Source organism: Artibeus jamaicensis, unplaced genomic scaffold (genome assembly GCF_021234435.1).
Source record: "Artibeus jamaicensis isolate MK-2021 breed Jamaican fruit bat unplaced genomic scaffold, CSHL_Jam_final contig_475, whole genome shotgun sequence".
Lineage (NCBI taxonomy): Eukaryota > Metazoa > Chordata > Mammalia > Chiroptera > Phyllostomidae > Artibeus > Artibeus jamaicensis.
In genome coordinates this window covers 1,430,952-1,453,998 of record NW_026521852.1, presented here as the reverse complement: position 1 = coordinate 1,453,998, position 23,047 = coordinate 1,430,952, and the positions used below count along the sequence as shown (strand labels likewise).

The following is a 23,047-nucleotide window of genomic DNA, read 5'->3' as shown; positions in this document are numbered from 1 at the left end:
ACCTGATAAAAGGGAGAAGCCAACTGGCCTCCAGGTGATAGTCATCACTTAGTACTTGTAGGCTGGGCCCTGTGCTTGACTTGGAAAAAGAAAACTGCACTGGGGCACTCTTTGGCCCCAGAAGGTCCTAGAATTGAGAAAAGGAAATAGGGATGGACATAAAAATACAGCATATGCAATATTGTTGGGACTGAAGTGCTAACTAAGTGAGTCAGTCAGTCATTGCCTTGAGAAGCCAGTGACAAAGGAGCCTGGTCTGGGAGACTGCACACAGGTGGGGCTTACCCTGGGCCTGGAAGGATAGGCTAGACTTAGGCATCAGAAAGAACAAGGAATGGTGAAAAAGAGGATAGAAGCAGGAATAGAAATGATATATTAAGACACTCTAAAGCCCTTGATTCACATGGACTGAATGTTTCCTCTAAGATAGAATGAACAAAAAAAAATATTTTGAGAGGTGATCATGGTTACTGCAACCTTAGAAATAAAACTCATGGAGCTCTGGAGTTTTCGTCTTTTATAAAAATTTTAAAGATCGCCATTGCAGTCTTGATTTTTCCAGCTGGAAAAAAACAATCTGTTTGCAATCATAGTTCTGCTTCCTTTTCAATCAGCCAGCTATAGGTTGATCAGTAACCACCACCAGGAGCTCTCATGCAGGGCTCAGTGTGAGGGGTTTCTGAGTCTACAAAGGATTTTAGGGTGAGTGCTCTCTGGAGAGAGTGGACCTGAAAAAGATCAGCAATCAAAACATAAAGCAGTGGGGGGTCACCCAGAAGTCAGGGGTTCAGACAGTGCCACCTGCTGGGTTTCAAGTAGTGAAATGTGGGGAACATATCTGGAATATGGCAGTGATGTGCCCAGCCAGAAATGGGAGTTCAGTAACAAAAAGAAAGGTAGCAATGAAGAAAAATGATGATCAGGGACAACTAATAGTGACATAAACTTTGACATAAAATATCTCTTTGAACATTTAAACGAGGTATTCCATGAAGCAGAAATGGAGGGTGAGAGAGTGAGGGTAGAGTTCAAGGTGACTGGGAGGAATTGTGCCCGGAAGGGTGGCAGGGGCATGAGGCAGTAGATCAAATAAGGAAATAGGAAATAGAAGTAAAGAGGAACATGATACATTCTATTTTAAGCTGGCTGAGATAACTTTTCTCTGTCATTGGGGATTAGCTACATCTTTTGACTTCCCTCCTCATTGTCTCCTAGCCTATGGGAGATTGGACAGAGCAAAGACTAAATGAAGAGGGTGGTCCCAGAGGAACTTCTTTTCCAAGATTACATAGGTCTAAGGAGTAGGAATGCAAACCAGTCCAAGACCTTCCAGGTCAAAACCCAAGTAGCACAAGCTAAAACTATTGATAAGGGTGGCAATATTCAGACTGGAGGTCTATATTAGCCTCTTGTAAATAAACTGAGGCTTTATGGCTATGCCTGGGAAATAGGTGGGGCACATGAAATAGCAAGGAGAGCATGGAAGTGGCCCTATAGACCTCTCGTGTCAAAACAAGAGCTTTGAAGGGAGGGAGTGGCTGTGAGAACCAGGTCCAGGGGCCTCCTGCCTGGGTCAGCAGTCCTGCACAAGACCATTGAACTCCCTGTATTTGAGCTGGAACTGCAAGATAGCCAATAATTTTCAGGGGTTTTCAGGACCCAATTTTGCATTGCTTTCCCACCCTCAGCTCTTTCTATCTGCTAAGTGTTCCTTTTGCCAGCCTTGTATTTCCCTGTCCCTCACCCTCCCCAATCATAGTTCAACTCTCACCATTTCCTGCCCTATCATGACCCCTAATACACACATGATCAGTTACTGTTAGGTGACTATGGTAGCCAGACCTACCAGTCTTAAAGGGCCCCAGAGCTCATTTACCTCATTAAGTTTAAAAAATATTGTGGAGGCTAGAAACCCATTAAAGTGCTAATACAGGAAGCCAGAAATAAGACTTGAAAAATTTGTGTTTTTTTAAACTTTAAAAAAAAAAAGAGAAAGAAAGCACAAAGTCCAGAGGAAACTTGGCAAACAGCCACTGTCATAGAGTGAGCATGTGCTTAATAACTCTTCCCTGTGTTGGATGTGTTGGGAAAAATTACATGAGAAAAAATGTGTCTTCTCAATATGTCTATTATAAATAAAAACAATTCTTGAGTTAAGATGAGTTAGTCAACAACATTTCTTTCTTTTTCCTAAATATTCTGTCATTATTCCAATGACTTAGAAGATATTTTGCTCTTCTGGTGACCACTGCAGAGATTCTTCATCTATATGTCTAATTCAGTGCTGTTGGCCTTCTAAATCACCTTCCCAGTAAATTCCTCCCTAAAATTTAGCCTTTCTGCAAATTGTCTCTAATGTAACAGGTAGGTCTCCCATCCATTGTTACTTAAAGAAAATAGTTGGGAATGACTTGAAAAGGTTGTCCTCCAATTTTGTGGTTTCATACAATGAATAGAATTCAAGGAGATTGTACGTGTGAAGGGAAGGAAACTGGGAGGAAAGAGGAGGAGGCCTTCAAACTCTGACAGGTTATATTTGAGGATGTGTTTTTTTAAAAAATGGAGAGCCTAAATTGCATAAAAGTCACACACTGCCATGTTTGAGAGCTACTAACACCAGAGCACACACAGAGGCAGTGAGTGTGGGCGCTCACTTGGATAAATGTCTGATGAGAGAGGAGTTGTGTGATCCTGCCACCAGCCTCTCTGGGTGTCATGCTCTGTGTCTGCCCCATTGCTCTTCCACTACCTTGCACACAAGAGATACATCGTCTGAGGATGGCCACCTCACCATGGCTTCCCTACTGGGGTTTCCAAGTAATGTCACTGGTCTTCAAGGTCAGGACAGAGAGAGAAGTGATTGTCCCTCTGCACAGAATTTGGGTCCCAATTCTTTGATTGCAGTCCAAACTGGTCACTCATTCTATGAATGATCATTTCTATGAAAAATGTGCACATAACTATTCACATGACTGGTCCAATGTGCTATTCATTTTACTTTTTAAAAATTGTTGTTCAAGTGTAATGGTCTCCATTTCCCCCCAGCACCAATGCTCTATTTTTTTAAAGCACAATTCTGGGTAGGTGGGATCTAGGTTTAAGGGTATAGTGTGAGATGCAGAAAAAGTATTTCCCATTCAGAATCTCACTTTTTCATCTTCAAAGTGATAAAGAAAACTAGAGAATTAAATCATATCAGTATAATAAAAAATAAGGATGTTCCAAAAGGCGTTTGCTTTTAGAATTGTGGCTATTAGAACTGAAAGTACTTGATGTTTAGGAAAAATTGCACTAGGGAAAATAATGACTAACTGTAGATGTTCATCAAGAGGCATTAGAAAAGTATGTCTTTTCTGCATCCTTCCCCTGTGTAACTTAGGTTTCAGATAGGTGCCCACTTCCAATTTAAGCAGAATTGCTTTTCATGGCAGAGAAAGGAAGGTCATTAAGCAAATGGGTTTTGAGTGGCTCTCTTGCTCAGGTAGCAGGCCAAACTCAGAGAACATGTAGGCATAGAGTACAGTTGCTGACTAACAAAAAAATTTTTAAATGTAGCAGGGAACAGATTTTGCAATTGCATCAAGAAGGTTGTGGCTGAAGAAGCAGAATTTCCAACTGGAAGTTGCTTTGGAAAATAATGACATAATTTCTGATGTGAGAAAAAGTCCAAGATTGGTTATGAGGCTTAACAAAGTTATGAGAAACCCATTATTTTGATGGAGAATCCTACAATTAGGAAATGCTTTATCTGTTTTGGTCACAGAATCGGTTACTCCAGGTGGTCATCATAACCAGTCCTGGCAAAAGAGAACGATGTGAGCATATGGTTTACGCTAACTATATTGCTTTTCTGGTAAGAGGGTCATGTTTCTTAAGCAAATGCTGCCCAACATCTGGACACAAAGAGGGTTTCTAATGACAAGAAAGTAGAAGTAACAGTTGAGTAGGTGATCAGTCATTTCTACCACAACAACCAAAATTTTGTGTCCGGGGATGATAGTAAAAACATTCGACATAATTGGTTTAAAAAATAAGTACCCATTGACTTTCTTCTATGTCACATTTGGGAAATGAGTGTGATTCTTAAAAAGCAACATAATCTCTCCTTCAAGGACTGTTTGACCACCTCAAGGAAGGAAAACATCACATTTTGTTATACATGTTAGACAAGACTTAAGAGACTAACTTGGGCTTCCAGTTTTCATGACAACAGATTGGTAAGTGAAATGTGAAGTCAGTCTCTGAAAGGGCTGGTTTTAAATCTAGGAATGACACATCTCTTCCATTACAGTATCATATATGCACTCAGTTGGTTTGGAGCATTAGCCAGTCAACCAAAAAGTTTCGGGTTTGATTCCTGGTCAGGGTATATACCTGGGTTGAAGGTTTGATCCCCTGTTGGGGTGCATATGGGAGGCAACTGATCCATGCTTGTCTCTCACATTGATGTCTTTCTCTTTCTCCCTTCCCCTCTCTCTAAAATCAATAACTACATAATCCTTGGGTCCTGATGAAAGGTTTTCTAAAAAAAAAATAGTTAAATGCACATTGATACTCATCTGGTAGATCCATATGGAAGGAGGCCCTGATGGTCTCATAGCAATGTCCAGTGTCTCCAAACACTAAGGTGGGTAACCTGTCTGCTGCAATCATAGCTGGTTCAGAAGGAAACAGTCTCTGTACTCTCTGTACCTGTTTAGAAATCACAGCATAGCGCCTGTTTCCTTACCCACATATCTGTCATTCTAAGGAGAGTGCCCACAATCTGCTGGGTAGGCAAGGGATTCAGGCTGCCCATAAATGGCACACAGGAGAGCAATTGCTGTGGGCAAGTACAGAGTACCCTCATGACCCTCTGCTGGCCCAAGTTCAAGATGATGACCCATAAAACCACCAGCAGGTGGCGTCCTGGATAAACAACACCCTCATGTGGAATGCCCAAGCTCTAGTGAGAAGGGGTGGGCACCCAGCCAGGAAATTCTCTGTTAGGTTACACACATAGGATGTCAATGCCAAGAGGATCTGTTCCCACTTAAGACCTGACACTGGACAAATGGTTGATGGGTAGAGAAATGAGTTTCTTGTAGCCCAGTACTTACCATATGATTTTACTAGACAAACAGTGGTATGAGTAAAAGTTCTGTATAGTGGAATCAAACTTCACTGCCTTTGGAACATATGATAACCTAAACTGAATTTTGTGGACTTGAGCTTAGGAACAGTTTACAATGCTGTTTCTATAAGGAAATGTATTCTGGGTTCTAAATGTCCAGTTTTCATATAAACTTGGCAATACAATTCACTTATAATTGCTGCAATAACTGTTTTTCTTTGGGTAATGTGAAAAAGCCAAACCAACAACAACAACAACAACAAAAATACACAAAAATCTGAGGACATTAATTTGTAACATCAGCAGTTGAATGATGTGTAAAAACTATAATGAAGAAACTCAAAAAATTAGTGTTGAGAGTGAAGAGAGTGTTGTAGGACTAAACAATGCAAAATGAATGTGTTCTGTTAGCTGCAATATTGTGAATTGTGTTCAATTATCTTTAGAGATTAATGAACATTTTGTTGAGAACAAAATCATACACCTAGTTAAATATGAACTAATTTAATTGATTTGAAAGCCTCAAGAGATTCTTACCAGTATTCCCAAAATTACCAGAAGAATCTGAGGCATAGTGAATTAAATTATTCAAGGTCATGTGGGAGAGTCCAAGCATTTTAACACCCGATTTTTACTTTCAATATCTACATTTATACTAAACTTTTGTATTCAGAGCCTCAGAAATCTTTTAGATTTCTCGAAGTTTTCTAATAGAGACTCTTTTAAAAAGATAGCGTTAAAGTAAATCATGTTTAGGCACTAAGTAATATATTTAGATGTTAAAATTTATTTTAATCTCATTTTATATTTTAAAGAATTTACTAGCATACGTCAGATGGCAGCATCCCACACTTAAGGACATCTGCATTGGACACAGAGTAGAAATGCAGCCCTGGCCAAGTAGCTCAGTAAGTTAGAGTGATGACCCCATACAGCAAGGTTGTGGGTTCAATTCCCAGGCAGGGCACATGTTTCCATTGTGGGTTTAGTCCCTGGTTGAGGTGCAAATAGGAGACAACTGATGAATACTTCTCTCTTTCTTCCTCTTTTTCTTTTTCTAAAATCAATACACATATACTAGGGAGAGTATTAAGGAATAAAAATAAATAAATTTGTTGCTGTGGAACAACAACATTGATGATTCTCTCCCTTTCTCACTCTCTCCAGAATTAATAAGTTTTAAAATATTTAAAAACTTTTCTAAAACTAGAAATGCTTCTATCACCTGAATACCTGTCCTATGACGAGTCTTCTGGAACTGCCAGCATCTAGAGATGCTCAAGATGGGGGGCTCTGTATTCAAAAGGCTGAGGTGGAAACAGTTCACCTCTATGACCCCATCTCATCTTTTCTGCAGAGAAGATAATCTCCATGTTGCAAGTATGTTGAGACACATTGTTAGAGTTAGGAGCATGGTCTCTCCAGATGTAGAAGTCAGTTCTACCTGTGTCTTTCAATCCCAGCTTATGAAATGCAGATCTTAATGTCTCTATTAGAGTCAAAGGTGAAAAATTTGAGCAAAAATGCTTTGAAAATATGTATATAATTCCCACCCAATATTTTAAGTAGTTGATCCCTGCCTCAGGGAAGTAGTGGCATCAGATACTGAAATCTTCCAGGAGGTAGGATATGACCTTGAAGTCTTCAGACTTTGCTAATTAGGATGGTTGTCTCAAAGAACTTCAAGTTGTTCTCTCTAGTCAGGGAACCTCACATGAAGCCCTTCTTCTATGCTATGACACAAAACCAAGTGGCAGGGAGAGCAGAGCTCAACTATCCTCAGCTACCACCTCCAGGACTTAGTAACCCCTTTCTCAAACACAAGACAGAAATATGAATTCTAAGGCAATGACTAGTACAACTTCTGATTTAAAATAATTGATCAGAGTCTATTTCCCATTCAAATTATTTTCGAGACATACTGACATAGCCTGAATGGCTTTGAAAGAACTTGGAAATTCTCCAACTGATGTTCTGTCCTGCTAAGTGCAGTAGACGTCTTTGAGGACTCAAAACAATGGACTCAAAGCAGCACATGTCTCCCCTTTTAGAGTGGGAGTAGTTCCTAGAGTAGTTCCCCCTAAACTTGTCAGCTGTGTTGGTATTTGTGACTCCATTACTCATAATGAAGCTGGGACTGTAGCATATTTACTTTTCATCTTCTATGCAGCTCAGCTTTTAGTCTATGAGTGTTGTTAGCTCGAGGAAAAGAATAATGTCCTGAGTGTTTGTTTATAAGGTCATGAACTTGAAAGTGGTAGGCATGCCAAGCATTCCCTTTAGCAAGGATGGAGCAGCAGCTACAGTCCACCCCAGAAAGGAAGAAGAAATTTTCCAGGTCCCACAGAACTACTCAGCTAGACCTCCTGAGTGCAATCCTCCAATAACTGTGGACAGCCAATAAGCTGATGACCTGTTCCCAGCACTTTGTGCTTGGGCCACCATCCTTGAACACATGGCAGCCTTGGGATGATTGATGATGCAGATATGACTGCATCACACCAGAATCCTGAGCGAATGAAGCAGCAGGATGAAAGCAAGGATATCGATTTTCAGTAGATGAGTACTAAGTAGTGTCATATACTGAAGCATTAGACAACAATAGAGTCCACCTTACAAAGGACAGTTTTAAACAATATATGAGAGTCCTGGTCAAGTTGTCTACATCAGTCTGAACTGAAAGCCAAGAGCAAATCATCTTTTACTAGCTCATGTCCTGGACACATCTGATTCCCTGATTCAAGGACAAAAGGACTCGCTGCAAAATTGTTAGATTTGGAATGGTTCATTGGGCCTACATGTTTTCAAAACCCTGTCATTGAAGTGAGCTGGAAAAATTCCACACACTTGCATCCTTGCTAATATGATTTCATGGGGACACACAATGTGTAGACGCTGCCTGGTATGGTCCCACATGATTTTTATGACCCACATTCACAACCTTCTTTGACTGTAACTGAGCATGTTCCCCACGTCTACTGGTATCTCTTGCTAGAAAAGTTTTACTTTGGTAAGAGGTCATTACAGGTGGCAACACGTGGTCCCAATGTTCATAATGCATTTATGTTGAAGAATCATTTTTACAGACACAGAGGTAAGTTTTACGAGAAAAAAAAGGCCTTGTTTTAATACAACACCACCATTTGGGGGAATGTACACCAAATTGTCCTTTTCAAAGACAGATCATTTGATATATTACATCTTGAGGAGCCAGCAACCAGGCTGGCATCGTGCATATTTGAGTGTGTTTTTCTTAAAAGCATAGAACATGGCTTGCCTTCATTTGACTCAGCTCTAAGAAATTCTCTCAAACTATTTCATGTCTAGTACAAGGAATAGTACATAGGAAACAGCACAAGGCAAGTTTCATTTCTCTGGGACTAGTTAATTGAAAGTATCAATTGTTTTGCATTTTCAAGATGCACACACACAAAGAGAAGTTAGACAATGCTTGCCTCTCAAGTGTAATACTTCCAAAAGTCTTTCTACACTACTATGCCCAGTATGGAGGAGGCTCGTCAATAAGAAATAGGTAGGTGGTCAGGGCTTCCCAACTTTTCTAATACGTCCAATGGGAGAGCTGAAGGGTACAATACATTTGGGTTTCTGAGAAATTGCTTTTTCCTACTGATAATGTGTCCCTGAGTCAAGGCAAGCCTCTCTGGGCACACTGCTTCCCACCCAACAGCGGCCACCTGCCAGGGGCCCTAACACAACACACAAGGTCTCCTCTACTGGATGCTACAGCTCTCACGGGACTCGGTGCCAGCTTCCAAGCTGGGCGTGGGGCAGCCTCGCTTGGACTTCAAGCCCTCACTGGGGCTGCCAGCCCACTGTCTCTTATGGGGTTTACTGGCTGAGAGAGGTCTTGCTGAGGGGTCTTGGAGGATGGTTGCTGAATCCGAGGGGCTTTGCTGAGTGACCTTAACCTGCAAAACAAGCATCTTTGTAAGAGGCTTCAATCATATTCACATTCCTACAGCAAGTTTGTCATGAAAATTCAAGTCAGATTCTTCTTCCCCAGGAGCTGTACACAGTGTTACCCTTTCTTCTCACCTAGGGACAGGTCCCACCTAAGAGCTAGGAAGAAATGTGACACCACCCCTGACCAGGCACCTTGCAAACCTTCCTTGACACCTCTCATGGCCAGAGAGCCCCTCCCAAAGCTAGTGTGATACTATCAGACCAGAGGGAAGCTCTTCCAGGGGAAAGACTTGGCCTCTTTACCTTTGTGTCCCCTGACTACCTAGCAGGCATTCCACATACACCTAAAAGAGAACCCAAACCAGCTTCCATTTAACTTACTGGAGCCACCACTGGCATTCGAACAAATATAACCTAAATGAGTGACATAGGATGTAAGCCTTCTTTACAATATACAAAAGACCTTCCGCCTGTCTTCATGCAACATTTTAATCATCCTCAAGTCATTGCTGGGTGCTTTCCAGGTCAGAGCTGCATAATAGCAGAAAGGCAGCAATGTAGTACAAAAGCCAGGGGGTAGTACACCCCCTTTCTGATGGGCTGCCTTTAAGGAGAAAGGAGGAACTCAGAAAATGTAAGGCTTTAAGAAGCAGATGAGAGTCAAGACTTTCTTGGAGGTTTACGTATTAGTGAAAGAAGATAGTGGTCAGAAGAGAAAGAGGAAGAAGACAGATGAAGTACACAAAGGCTTCACTTGGCCAAAGTTAAAGGTAACAGGTTTGTAGGGATTGCAGGAGGAAGATCTTTCAAATCAAATCAAACCAAACCAAACCAAACCAAACCAAACCAAACCAAACCAAACCAAACCAAACCAAACCAAACACAAGGAAACTGAGGACAGGCTCTCACAAGGGCAATGCATGTTCAGTCCTGGCCCTGAGAGGCAGCACTGTGACGGGTCACTTCCTGAGCAAGTGACTGCCAATGCTCTCCTTTGCAGAGTGGCAGGAAAAAGAATGGCAATTATTCCCCGATTTGTATTCTATCCATAGGAAGTATGTAGTTTTAAAAGGCAGCTCAATACTTTTCATAACAGAAAACACAGCAAATTTGGCCAACAGATCACATTCCTGGAAAGCCTGCCTGTTCCTCAGAGGATGTGCAGGACACTTAAAAGGGGCATCAGCCTTGAAGGGTCAGGGTCAGGACTGAATGGGAAATTAACATACATGGATTGTTGATGAAAACAAACACTTTTACTAGTACTCTTTCTTTTGTTTTAAAGTGGAAAGTGATGCAAAAGACAGCCATTTTTCTTGAACCCATCAGAGGCTGAAGAATCCAATCTGTAGGCTGCCCAGGAAAAAAAAGAGAGAGAGAGAGAGCGAGAGCGAGAGAGAGAGAGAGAGAGATGCCATTGGGAAAGATAATTTGAGCTAGCAATACTCTTTCTTAACCCTAATTAAATAGTCAAAGTCCATCCCTGGACTTTCCCTGCCTCTAGTTTCAGTTTCTCTTATATAAATTGAGGAAAATATAGTTGGTGACCTGGGTTGAAACTATGGATGTGATCCTCAGGCTGGTTTCCTCAGACCTGTGGATAACAAGCTGAGGTCAAATTCACCAGGTACTTAAATTCTTACCACTATGTTGGTGTTCACACTGGGGAGGGGAGAGGATATGGATGGCTCTGTGAAAACGAACCTTATTAGTAGGGGAAGGAACCCAGAGCCCCACAGAACTGCTGACTGACAGATGCTGTGGCGAGGGCAGCACCATTATCCTCTACAATGTAGTGGCCAATCTGCTGGTACTTACCAACCCCAGGTTCAGATCAGGCTGGCACATATCACACTCTCTTGTCCCCAGCAACTAGGAGCTCCTGGGTTTATTCTTCCCAGAGACATGGCAGAGAATGATCCTCACCGAATGTGCTTTTCACCTCTCTTCCCCTTGAAAGCACCAACTATCCTTCTTTTATATTCTTCAAACCAAATGATGAACTATGCTTACCAGAGGAGGCAAGCATTTTATAAGGTGACGCAGGAGATGCTGAATTCCATTAAAACTCAAGAAGCTGGGTTTTGAAGCTTGCATCTAATCAGGAAGTCTTCTATCTCCTCCTGTCCAAAGGACCCCCCTTCAGTTGCTCACACAAACAAAACTGCTTAGCAATTCATAAAGGCTGGTGCCTCCTGAGGCCTGCAGCTGAGGCAGTGATCAGAAAGGTGCAGGACTCCCTACACAAGGCATTCAACAGCAGAGTGGAGAGCAGTCCCCTAGTGGGCAAAGCCTTTTTCTTAGAGAATCAGTCTGAACTCCACATGCAACTCCACTTAAGCATCACCTCCTCAGAAAAGAAGAGGAAAGAGACCTGTGTGCTGATTTCAAGACATGATTCCATAACACACTTTTCAAACATCTATTTCCTTCTGCAGCCACTTCAGGACAACATCGACAGCTCTAATCATTCAACAAATATCAGTTGACTGCCAGACGTTGCATTAGACAGGAGGACACAGGAAAACCACAATCAATCAGAAGCCTCATGTGGCAGATCTTGCGACTCAGAAGGCGCACTTCTAAGCAAGTCATTGCGATAAAGTGAACCTGCATGACAGAATGGAAGTGCAGGGTACTTACTACCTAGGTCACGCTTTCCTATTTCAGAACCAAAGACCTCACTCAATCTCTGTAAGTGTGAGACCAGCAGATAGCACTTGGCATGAGCTGTGGAGTATGGAGCAGCTCCCACTCAGCCACCTGAAGAAATGCACAGCCTCCTCTGGGACCTAAACTGGACTCCTAGGTTTCCAGGGGTTGAGATCAGGGCTTCTCTTATGGTTAATAGCTTTGGTGCAGCTTGGAAGCTGCACTCTTTGGAGTCACTAGTTGCTTCATGGAAAAGGAGCTGTTTTAATGGTCCCTGGAATGTCAGGAGCTACCCCTGTATACCCTTTTCAGTGTTTTGTTGTTACCAGAGTCCAGAAGTGACATCTAAATGGGAGGGAGGGAGGTAGGAAGGATGGAAGGGATGGGGGAATTGATGAGGGAGGGAAAAACATTGTAAAAAATGGTAGAATATTTCTAATACAAGGAATGGACGATCAACTGTAATGAGTGAAAGAAAATTTTGACCTTTTCTCCTCACTCCTGAATTTAAAAGATTGTTTTATAATGGAAGTTATGGAGCAACTTAGTAGTAGGTATAAATTCCATCATACTTAAACATCTTATACATCACCAAACAAGTTCGCCAATATGTACTTGTTTTGATTCAGCTAATCACTAAGCTCACTGTAGTTTGGTGTACAAAAAATGACAAGAGTTATTAAATTCTTAATGCTATTTGAGACACATCCAACTACACTTCTGGGATCCCTTGTTTGCAAAAACTGAGAGAAAGGCAAGTCTGTGGCACCAAGAGAGAGCAGGTATTATATCTGGGCATTAAATATTTGAGTCTTCCTTTCCTCATCCTTTTATAAATGTACTTACAGCCAGAACTCAATAAAGTGAGGCAGTAAAATGTGAACATTCAGCACAATGCACACAGCACAGGTACATAAATGACAGCTTCAGGTGGTAGATTATAGAAATGTTCCCAGATTTATTGAGCAAATATTCTCTATGCTTAACTAACATTTACCAGGTTATTTGCAATAAACACAGAGATCACCAAAGTCCTACCCTCAACAAGCAAAAGAGAGAAATCCATAAATAATCCCTTCCTTTTGACATCCATGGAAAAGTGTACTTTCAGCAGAAAGTAAAGGAGGAAGAAAAAGTGAAGAATGGACAGTGTGGGGAGAGGAAAAAGCACCAAACTACCATGACCAAGGCCTGTGCCCAAACAAAAAGTACCTCTTCCAATGCTTCAGTGCTAGTGCCTGAAACTTTCTCCCAAATCCTTTGAATTCTATCTAACAAGGCCACTCCCCATCAAACTGTCTAAATGGCCTGTTGGGTCAAGGGCCAGGTTGCAGCTGGATCATTTAACATGTATCCTCAGGGCTGCTCACTGCTGACCTCTCTGTACCTTATAGAAAGGAAGGACAGACATTCAAGATGTCCCAAGTTAGAGGGAGGAGTGTCAAACACTCGCCCAGGGAACCCTGTCATTTCCTGGATTTCCATCTGTAGAGACTTGTTCACCGGAGGTACCTTTAGTGATCTGCTGCCAGCAGCTCTTGGTTGGGAGGTCCGAGCATGGCTTTCTTTGGAGATATTTAGGAGGGAGCGTGTTAACTTCGGGGCTGCAAGGTGTGGGCTGGTCCTGCTTGCCATGGTTGTACTTCGCAGGTTGTAGGGGCTTGTCTTTCCCATTCGGATGTCAGCAGACCCTAGGAACAAAAAAGCTGCCTTTCAGCACTGCTAGGTCCAGCTCTATCTATAATGAACACAATATGCATTAGGTCAATTTTTAACAAAGATGAGTAGAATCCACAAATGCTTTCTCCTAGCCACAGAGGGCAGAGAGAAACTTCAGATTCGCCCTGGGAGTTGTCAAAAGGAATACATAATTAACATGTTTTCCGTAATTAGAAATGTGAAAAAAAAGCCACAGTGGGAAAAAAAACCATCAAACAGGAAAATGTTTCCTGCTTCTCTATGAGGATGTCTTAACTTGCATTTTACTAAGATCTAAAGAACACGCCAGGCAAACTGTCCTGAAAATTTAGATGGGGGAGAAGTAAAATGAGAAAAGAAAACAAAACAACCCCCCCTGCTTAAAAAAAAAAAAAGGAAAGACCAGAAAGGCAGCTCTTGTTTACAGGGGACAATGTAAAATGCAAAGAGCTCCTTCAGGTGACCACTGTCACACAGAGACTTGGGGGGGGGGCAGAGATCTCACCTCCCTAAGACTGACGTGAGTTTCACTCTCTGCATACACCACCTCCTTCTAGAGAAGGAGCTGGCATGACTTGTGGTGCCCAAGAGGTGAAAGTCAATGTCAAGGACCTTTAAAGACAGGGTGTCACACACACTCCAGAGCTCCAGTAATGGCTAACTAAAGCAACAGTTGGTTTGTTTTGGTTTTGAACGCTTGAACTACAAAAACAACGCAGAAATCAGAAGGGATGGCTCACTTCTGGGGGGCTAGATTTTCTAAGGGCTAGAGTTACTCAGAACAGTGGTTCTCAAACCCTTTATGGCAAAGGATCAGTTTTGCTCATTTTCTGGAGGGGCAGGCATGGGGTAATTTCTCATCTGCTATAGAATGGTAATTCTGTATAACACAGGAAGAATCAATCCACAGGGGAATGGTCATGTGCTTGGATGTTGAGACAATGTCATACTGCTATGAAAATGTTCATGTCTTACTGTTGATTTCTGTACATTTTTGTGGGGTGGAGGCTAATGGACCAGTAACAACATTTCCCCATCCCTGGACCACTCTTGGAGGACCACTCTTGGAGGACTGCTGGGGCTTAGAAAAAGGGGTATGTGTCTTCAGCCAGGGGACCATGTCATCGGGCCCCTCCTCCAGCTCACCTACTACCTCAGTCACATGTGACTACAGACAAGAAAGCTTAAAGGATGTCCTCGATTTGGGGATTTTTCAGCACAGGAATATCAAATTTAAAATGGCATTTTAACAATCATTTTGCTAAGCTACCAGCACTTTGAGTAGTGTGACATGAGTCACTAGATACTATTCAATCTCTCATGACAGAAAGGAAAATATACATTTTAAAAGGTAATCTGTTCATTAACTTGTACAATGGTGCTGTCACCTCAAACTCCATGCTCCTGTCTTTTTGCATGTGAAATTCCATGTGGACTTTCAAAAGAACACAGGTAATTTTTAAAAAATTATGCAGTACCTTTCTGTCCAACTTCTGGAAGTCCCAGGGGCTCAAGCTTAGTGTCTTCTGCATCCTCTGCCAGGGGCATGCTCCTTTTGGCCATCTTCCGGCTTCTTTTAGGAAACGTCTGTGGTGTGGAAGGTGCTGTTCCTCCCTTGTTCTCCTGAATTCCACTGGACATTTGCCTCTTGCCTGAAGCTTTACTTTGGCTGGATGATCCCTTCTTTTCAGTAACACAAGGGACTGGAAGTGACTCTGGGTCAAGTGACTTGAGAAAAGGGGAAATCTCGACATTCATTGGAGATTGCTGTGAACTCAGACGAGCGACTTGGGCTTCTAACATCTCTTTGTCTCTCTTCAACTTCTCATGGCTTGTGAAGAGGGAGCAGTACTTGTCTAAGTACTCTTTTGCCTCCTTGCTTTTTCCTTCAAGGGTGGCCTTCAGTTGTTTCACCTCGGACATCAGATCATCTACATGAGCATCCACAAGAGCACCTGTCAAAAATCACATCATGACGCTCTTTAATCGACTTTGGACATCATAAAGTAGGAAGCCTAAAACATGTTTTTAATTTCTTTTTTTCATAGACATGGAGAAGGCGTATCTATGCATGTTCTTATCGTTCTCACAACCTTTGTCTGGGAGGGATCATATCAGGGTAAATTCTCTAATAGATTATATAAATCTTACTAGGACAGCTTAAATAAAACCTCCCCAAATCTCAAACTTGTATTGTAGCTAACCCATGAAATTTTCTTGTAGTTGTTCATATGACATCAAACCAATTACTTTAGCACATCTCTTGTGATCCCTGTGCATTCTTCCCACTCACTTGAATGAACAGCATAAATCATTCAAGGATATGGAGTCCCCTCTATTGTAAAGGCTTTGGGAGGCAGAAAGGGGCCAGTGACAAGGCAGGTCCAAAAAAGCTCGGAAAACCATTTGTAAGCAATGGAGGGTCTGAAGGACAAAATTTGGGGGTCACTAGACGTGGGAGTCTTGCTCAACTTTTAGCTGCCCTGGTTGGCAAGAAATCCTTTAGAAAACCTCCCTGGAGCCTCATATGCTGCAAGGTCTCTCCTGAGCAGGAAAGACCACTGGACCACCATGCTGATCCTCGGTCCTAAAGAGCCACTCCCACAGAGCTTATCATCATCTCCCCATGCAGTAATAGGCATTCCACTCAGGCATAAGTGGAGAAAAGTTGTCTTTTCTCTTTTATTTTATCTCCACACCTAAAAATAGAGCCCTCCAACTGCCCCCACCATGTAGTTCACTCAGGAGGATGGGCCAAGGACGATCAGAATGAGGTGTGCCAAAGTGACAGTGGCAGCTCAGATGGCACTCTGAGGCCTGTGATGCTGATCTAGGTAAATGGACACGTGGAAAACTCTTCCTGGAATTGCCCATTAGCAAAAAGTACTGCCAGATTTTTGGTATGTTTTATGGAACAGAACATGTGATTGTTCTATGTCAAAATAGAGGCTTCCCTCTTACTCCTATGAATCATCCCATGCTGAGTACAAATATTGGAAATTGGAAAATAGACAACTGCCGAGAATCAGCACACAGTAGGACAGGGGAGCACGGAGACTCTGCCTGTGCCCACATCAGGCTTTGCTGGCCTGGGCACAGGCCCCTGCCCAGCTCACCCCACCTGGTTTCTGCTTCTCTTGTGCAGCTTCTTCAAGGTGACACAGCTCTTTCTGCAACCGCTTCATTTCCTCTTCCATCAGTTTATAGTTTCTGAGACAAAAATCCACCTTTCCCTGGGCATGTTCCTTTTCCTTCTTCAGCTGCTTTATTTCTATTTGATTGTTCATCTGCAAAACAGAAACTTGAATTTGAAACCTTCCATTTTTTAATAAGCACATTGGAAGATCATTAGGAGCCCTGGCCAGTGTTGCTCAGTGCATTGAATGCTGGTCTGTGAACCAAAAGGTTGCCAATTAGACTCCTGGTTTTGGCACATGCCCGCACTGCAGGCCAAGTTGCTGCTTGTGGGCCACAGGAGGTAACAAATCGATGTTTCTCTCGCACCACACATCCATGTTTCTCTCCCTCTCTTTCTCCCTCCCTTCCCTTCTCTCTAAAAAGAAAAAAAATATCAAGTAAAAAAAAGCAAACCATCATTGAGAAAATATATAATTAGAATAACATATTGTCATCATAAGAATTATTACATTCACACTAAAACATCCATTTAAGAAGAACACAATTCACCTTTTCTACTCGGTTTCCCAAGTCTCCCCAGTAGACACTGCTTTTCTGACACCCCTTCTTGGCATGCACAAACACAAAGCATCCTTCCCAAGAGTGTTCTCTTAAGTGGCTCACTCTGCCTGTGTGTATCCAATGGGAATCACAACCAGGGGGTGGGGATATGAGTCCATGCACTTATTCTTCTCGGGTCAAAATTTCTGAGAATTATGTTTCCATTTGTAATCTTGTGATCATGTAGAAGCCTAATACCTAAAATGGTGTTTGTTCCAGTCACACCAGGTGAAGGCTAAACAATATTATGGCTCACAGTACCAACTGAAATTGTATAGGTAGCTCACCTAGAAAGGGAGTAGAAAGGTGGGAGAATTCAGGTTTCCTTAACCAAAAAGAAAAGTACTGCAAATGATTTAGAGACCAAATTGGACCTGACACCAAGGTATTTATAGTTTGTATGTATCCTACCTTGTGAGAATATTCACACATTTTGCTACAGAAATATGAATTGGTATGAAGTAATTCCCCAGACCCTGCTAGAATATTCTGTAATATATGGATGGCATTTTCACTGTTCTATGTAGCATCTAAAGATGCACAATTCTAAAACCATTAAGCTCTAAGGAATTCTGGTAGGAGATGATGAATATATAAAACACACAAAACTATTCAAACCAAAACAACACCTGAGCTCCATATTCATGTTACTAGCAATTTGATCTTGACATCATAAGCAATGTTCCTAAAATGCCTGCACTTGTGAAATTTTGTATTTCTGATTCCAATCATAATTGCATGACAGAGGGATTAATTCAATGGCCAGAGTGCTTGTCAAGTATACCTCATTAAAATCACATGTGGCCTGAATAGACATAGACTCAACAATGTACCATTCTGTACATGCTATGAATATCAATAGACATTCCCCACAGTAAAACTGTCAGAGTACAAAGGCAGAAAGTGTGTCCAAAAGTAGACCCAAAGCTACATCTTTCTGTGATGAAATCTATGATCTTTCATGGAACAGAACACCAGGGGTCATTCATGTTATTGTGAATTTTATGAGTGTCTGTTATATTGGTATCTTTCCTTCCTCGTGAAAATTGTATAAGAGCAATAAACCTCAGAAGCTGATTCCTTGATTTCTGTTTGAATATATTCAATTTCCAATGCCACAATTATAAAAATGTAAACCCTCTTTTACTAAAGATCTTTACTGGAAGATATTTGTTTTTCAGGTTCATTATTGTACCTTCTGGATGGCAGTCATTTTCCAAGAACATCTCTGTAGGAATCAAAATAGCCTCCTTTCCAAGGAGATTACTGAAGCGCCATCTCCAGTCTCAGATTCCTGAGACTAGGGATCACCTATTTTTGTTCCTAGCCAAGAAAGCTCTATGGCCCCCCTGTAAAGAGGAAGATGAGTGTGGACATATACACATGCCAAGTGCCTGACCAAACACTTTGCCACACCTCTACCTTCCTGGAAGCCAGAGGAAAGTGGGTTTGGTGACAGCAGTGACCTTGGACACCCATCAAGCAAGAGTTTGGAATTACCCACCAAATTAGTACCTATAGCTGAGAGGGCTACCCTAATCTGTTCTTGCTTTCATCTTCATGTCCATCTCCAGAAGTGTATGACATCCTCTTGTTTGAGGATTTACTGAGCAATGAAGTTCATTCAAGCCATGAGTCTGTAGGCTGTCCATTGATTTCTAAAAAAGGCTCGGCAGAATTGCTCAGTGACATTATGCATAACTACACAAAATTTTTCATAAAAGTTAAAAAATGAAATCTCATAAGTCAATCCCATTAAAATCACAGTTCTTCTGTGGAAACTCTTCTAAGTCACAAAATAATGAGAAGGACACATACCTTGGTTTTTATCAATTCTCCTAAAAGCTCAGTGTTTTCTTCCAAAGAATTACTGAGCTGTTCTTTACTGGACTTCAAGAGCTCTATCTCCACCTTCTGCAAGCTGAGACATTCTTCTGTAGAAGTCAGTTTCTCTCTAAATGTCTGGATTTCCATTTCATGCTAGGGCAGAAAAATGCTACTTCAGCAAAACAAACCCAAAAGAAAACTGCCCATCCAAGGACCATTTCAAATGGACTCTGCCACTCTCCTATGACTCAACTCTGGGACGCAAATGTAGTTTTACAATGAAAGTTTTCTAATGAGACATGTGCAGGGGACTGGGAGAAAGTTCTTCCAGTTCATATGATGGCACCCTTCCTAAAATCTTAAGGGCATCATAATAATGCAGAACTTATACCTCCTGGCAAAACAGATATCTCCTTACCGTGGTCTACACACAGTCTCTAGCTCCCCCAGGTACCAAACTCTACTTTTCACCTGTTTGTTTGTATCCAGAAGCAAAGTTTGATGCCTCTTTTCAGCTTCCTCAAGCTGTCTCTGATATTCAGCTATTTCTTCTCTCATTTTCTCTTGCTTTTGCATCTGGTGTTGGTGCATGCCGTCCAAACTCCTTTTCAAGTCCCTATTTTCTAGCATGAACTCCTTCAGTTGACCCTAATGAGAAAATTAATACAAGCATGGGAAAATAATTAACACACTTCATATATGTCTTCAGGAAATACTGAGTAGTGAGGAGGAAAAATGACTTCTCAAGCAAGACAAAAATCTATACAGAATAGTGCAATGATCCTTAGCAATGCATTCACTTTCTGTTGCAACCTTAAGTCCACTGACAATTTCGTCTGTTCTACACAGCCACCCCTAAGGTCATAACCATGGGACCACAAAACCTCTGAAAACTGACTTCCTCTGATCCACTCTGGAACTCTACCCTCCCAAGGCTATGGGGCTGGCTTCTTTAAGTGCTTCCATGGCAATAATTTCTTGACCTCTACAACAGCACCACCATTACAACCTTCATGCTCAAGCCCTTCCAGGGTGACACTTTCTTCCTTGACCAGCTCAGAGGCCACTTTCTATTACTATGAGAATTTCCTTCCAAGTGCCTTGAACTCTCCTCCCCCCTTCTCTGTGAAGGACAGGCATACCCCTGCCCTTGGAGGCATTTGCCTCTCCAGTTCCACCTACCACATAACTGCTTCTACCCCTGTCTGTATACACATGGGCCAAGTCCACTTCCTCATCTCTCATTCACTCCACTCACTCCCAGGTCCTCATGCACCAACTCCCCCTCAACCAGCTCCCTAATGCAGATATGAGAAGCACTTTTCAGACCTTGACCACTCATTTGATCTCTGAGTAGGTCCCCAGGGTGCTGACCTCTCCTGGGTCTTGAGAGAGCCTCCTCCTTGGCTGCTAGGACATGGTATTTCACTGGGTGGCCCCATCCAGTCTTCTCAGTGTCTTTGCTTGCTCTTCTCCCACCTCCCCCCATCCATGGTGGAGGTCTCATGGCTCACTCTGTAGTTCCTATCGCCCATACAATCTTTAATTATGGCCTGTGTTCTAAACTCGGCAAATGCATATAGCCACACCAAGCCTTTCCTTTAAACTGCAGCCTTGTTTATTATGTGTCAATTCAGATTTGATTCCAATACTTTACCACAGCCTTCCTTCCTCTCCCATTCTTTTTCATATCATTCTCCTTTGGATTCCAGCCACTGGGCTTCCTTTCCATTTTTAAAAAAAGTACAAAAACCTTTCTTATCTCGAAGACTTTACCACACTGCTCTCTATACCCAGAAGCTTCCGTGCTCCAGCAAGTTGTTTGTAGGGAGGTTACCCCATCCCACAGGCAAGTCCTCTGACTACCCTATCTCTACCAGGTTGATGCCTACCCCACTCCCCAATTCCCAATGATTCTGCAACAAAGAATCTCATTTCTATCCTTTATAGGACTTGGCAGTTTATGAGTTTTTTCTGCTTCCTCTTGGGTGCCTAGACTGTAACCTCTATGAGTTCAAGTACCACAGGAGAGTGATGGTTGAACATTGTACACCGTAACCCTAGTAGTGCTTATTGTTTACAGAATGAATAAATGAATGAATGAAGTCACTGCAAACTCCCACGCTCTGCTGTACACACTTGAGGCTAGACACTCAGCTTTTCTTTTCAGTGGAGACTATGAATAAAGTACAAGTAACAACATACTTGGGACAGCCCCAAGGTGCTCAGTACCAGAGCAGATATCAGCAGATGATACATTTCATGTATCATCGGTAGCAACTCCTTGCACACAGCATTGCCCCAAAATCACTCAAGTCAATTGCTGAGATTAAATGCCCAAACTTGACATTTTTGGAAATACTGATTTGAGAAAGAGAGAGAAAACTATCCATTTGCTGTTTACTCATCCATGTTTCATTGGTGATTGTGGTATGTGCCCTGCCCTGGGATTGAACCCATGACCTTGGCTTATCAGGATGACTCTCTAACAAGCTGAGCTACCTGACCAGCACAAATGCCAACACTTGTAAAGTTTCCTCAGTTTCCATACCATATTTGAAGAAAAGTACAAATTTCCAAAGCTTCTTCTACACACTACTACAAATATCACTTCAACTTTGTGTACTTATTCAAGGTTGGAATTACAACTCTATGTGTGACCCTTTTCTAACGATTCTGTAGGAGGGAAGCTGCATGAGGACTGGATGGTTGTAGGAGCGTTTACCATGTAATCGGATTTGGCAAATAGGTTTCAGCACCCATAGCAACACTGCATGCAGGTGGCAGCCTCTGGGACTCCGTGTTGAGATTCAGGAGAATGGGAGGCAACAGGAATCAGCAGAGTCTGCTATGGGAACAGCAGTGGCATGGGGAGCCCAGATGCTACAGAACTGCCGCATGAACCCTCCTCTAAAAGAGCACCGGACACTGCTCTAACTCTACATTTTACTGGAACTTTCTTTCTGTTACTTTGTATTCAGTAAGATCAGTGCATCTGCCTGTAGCAACATTCTGGCTGGTAGTCTGAAGCAGGCTAGGAAAGCAGCCTATTGAATTCTGCATGAAATGGACTTCTCATGTGACTTAGTAGGGTACAGGATCCTTGTCTATGGAAAACCTCTGGGCTCCAAGTCAGGTCTGCTCCTAGGCTCTGAGGCTGCTCGAGGCCCACAACAGTGCTGGCTGGTGAAGATCACTGCTCTCATCCTGACATGAGCGCTCCAATCACTTTTCTCAAGGGCTCAGTCATGTTTGGTACTGGACAGCAGGTCTTACAGAAACTAACAAGGAGAGTGTGCACACTGAATTACTAATCTGTCACGGATGGACTTACTTCCTTGTGCTTCATTTCTTCCGACATTAAATTTAATTCTTCAGTTAGCCTGTTCTTCTCCCCATTGAATTCTTCTTTCAAGTCTGTCATTTTCTGTGTTATCTCACACACTTTCTTCTGTAGCTCTGTTTCCCTCGAAGTCAAGGAGTTTACCTGAAATTGAATCATTCGTTAGGAGCTGCTTTTCCTTGTCCATGTAGACCAAACATATCCCTGTGATACAACAGTCAGGACCTCTTCACTTCAGGCTCCAGTGTGAAAATGAACCACGTCTAACCCCGCCTTCACTCATCACTCGACCAACATGCTCAGGTCTTACTGGTGAACTTCCCTTTTCTTTGCAGCAAAGATTCAAGAAAAGACAGCAATAAGGGAAAGAATGACAAGGAAAGATAACATTACCAAGTATCAAAACCCTGCATACAGGCATGAAGTTGAATTCAAGTTAAACATCACAGAATATGGTATGAGGCAGCATCTTAAATTTTTATCATTTTTCTGCATCTCTACTAACCCCAATGCCATCCTAAGAGGCAAGACACATGGCTGTGATGAGTTAGAGCCAACTGACTGTACTGCTTGTATTTGTCCCTTCACATTGAAACATTGGGGTATAGTTTTTCTCATCATCTTCACCCAAACTGCCATCCCTTGCAAGACATTCAAACACTCGAAACTCTTGGAAATAGAGTTCTGACTGATTGGGTTTTTTTCTGGGCAGCAATCTTTTCCTTTAACATTCGTGCACTAAAAATGAGATT

General features: G+C 42.2%; 1 protein-coding gene across 1 annotated transcript in view; it reads right to left on the bottom strand.

The window, feature by feature from the left end:
* Positions 1–8,844: 8,844 nt before the first annotated feature.
* LOC119056799 (centromere protein F-like) overlaps positions 8,845–23,047 on the bottom strand; it is a 54,679-nt gene continuing 40,476 nt past the window's right edge. The window contains 7 exon segments of the mRNA XM_053667931.1: positions 8,845–9,042; positions 13,202–13,380; positions 14,866–15,342; positions 16,509–16,674; positions 18,944–19,105; positions 19,424–19,600; positions 22,287–22,439. Coding sequence (XP_053523906.1) covers positions 8,845–9,042; positions 13,202–13,380; positions 14,866–15,342; positions 16,509–16,674; positions 18,944–19,105; positions 19,424–19,600; positions 22,287–22,439 — 1,512 coding nt within the window.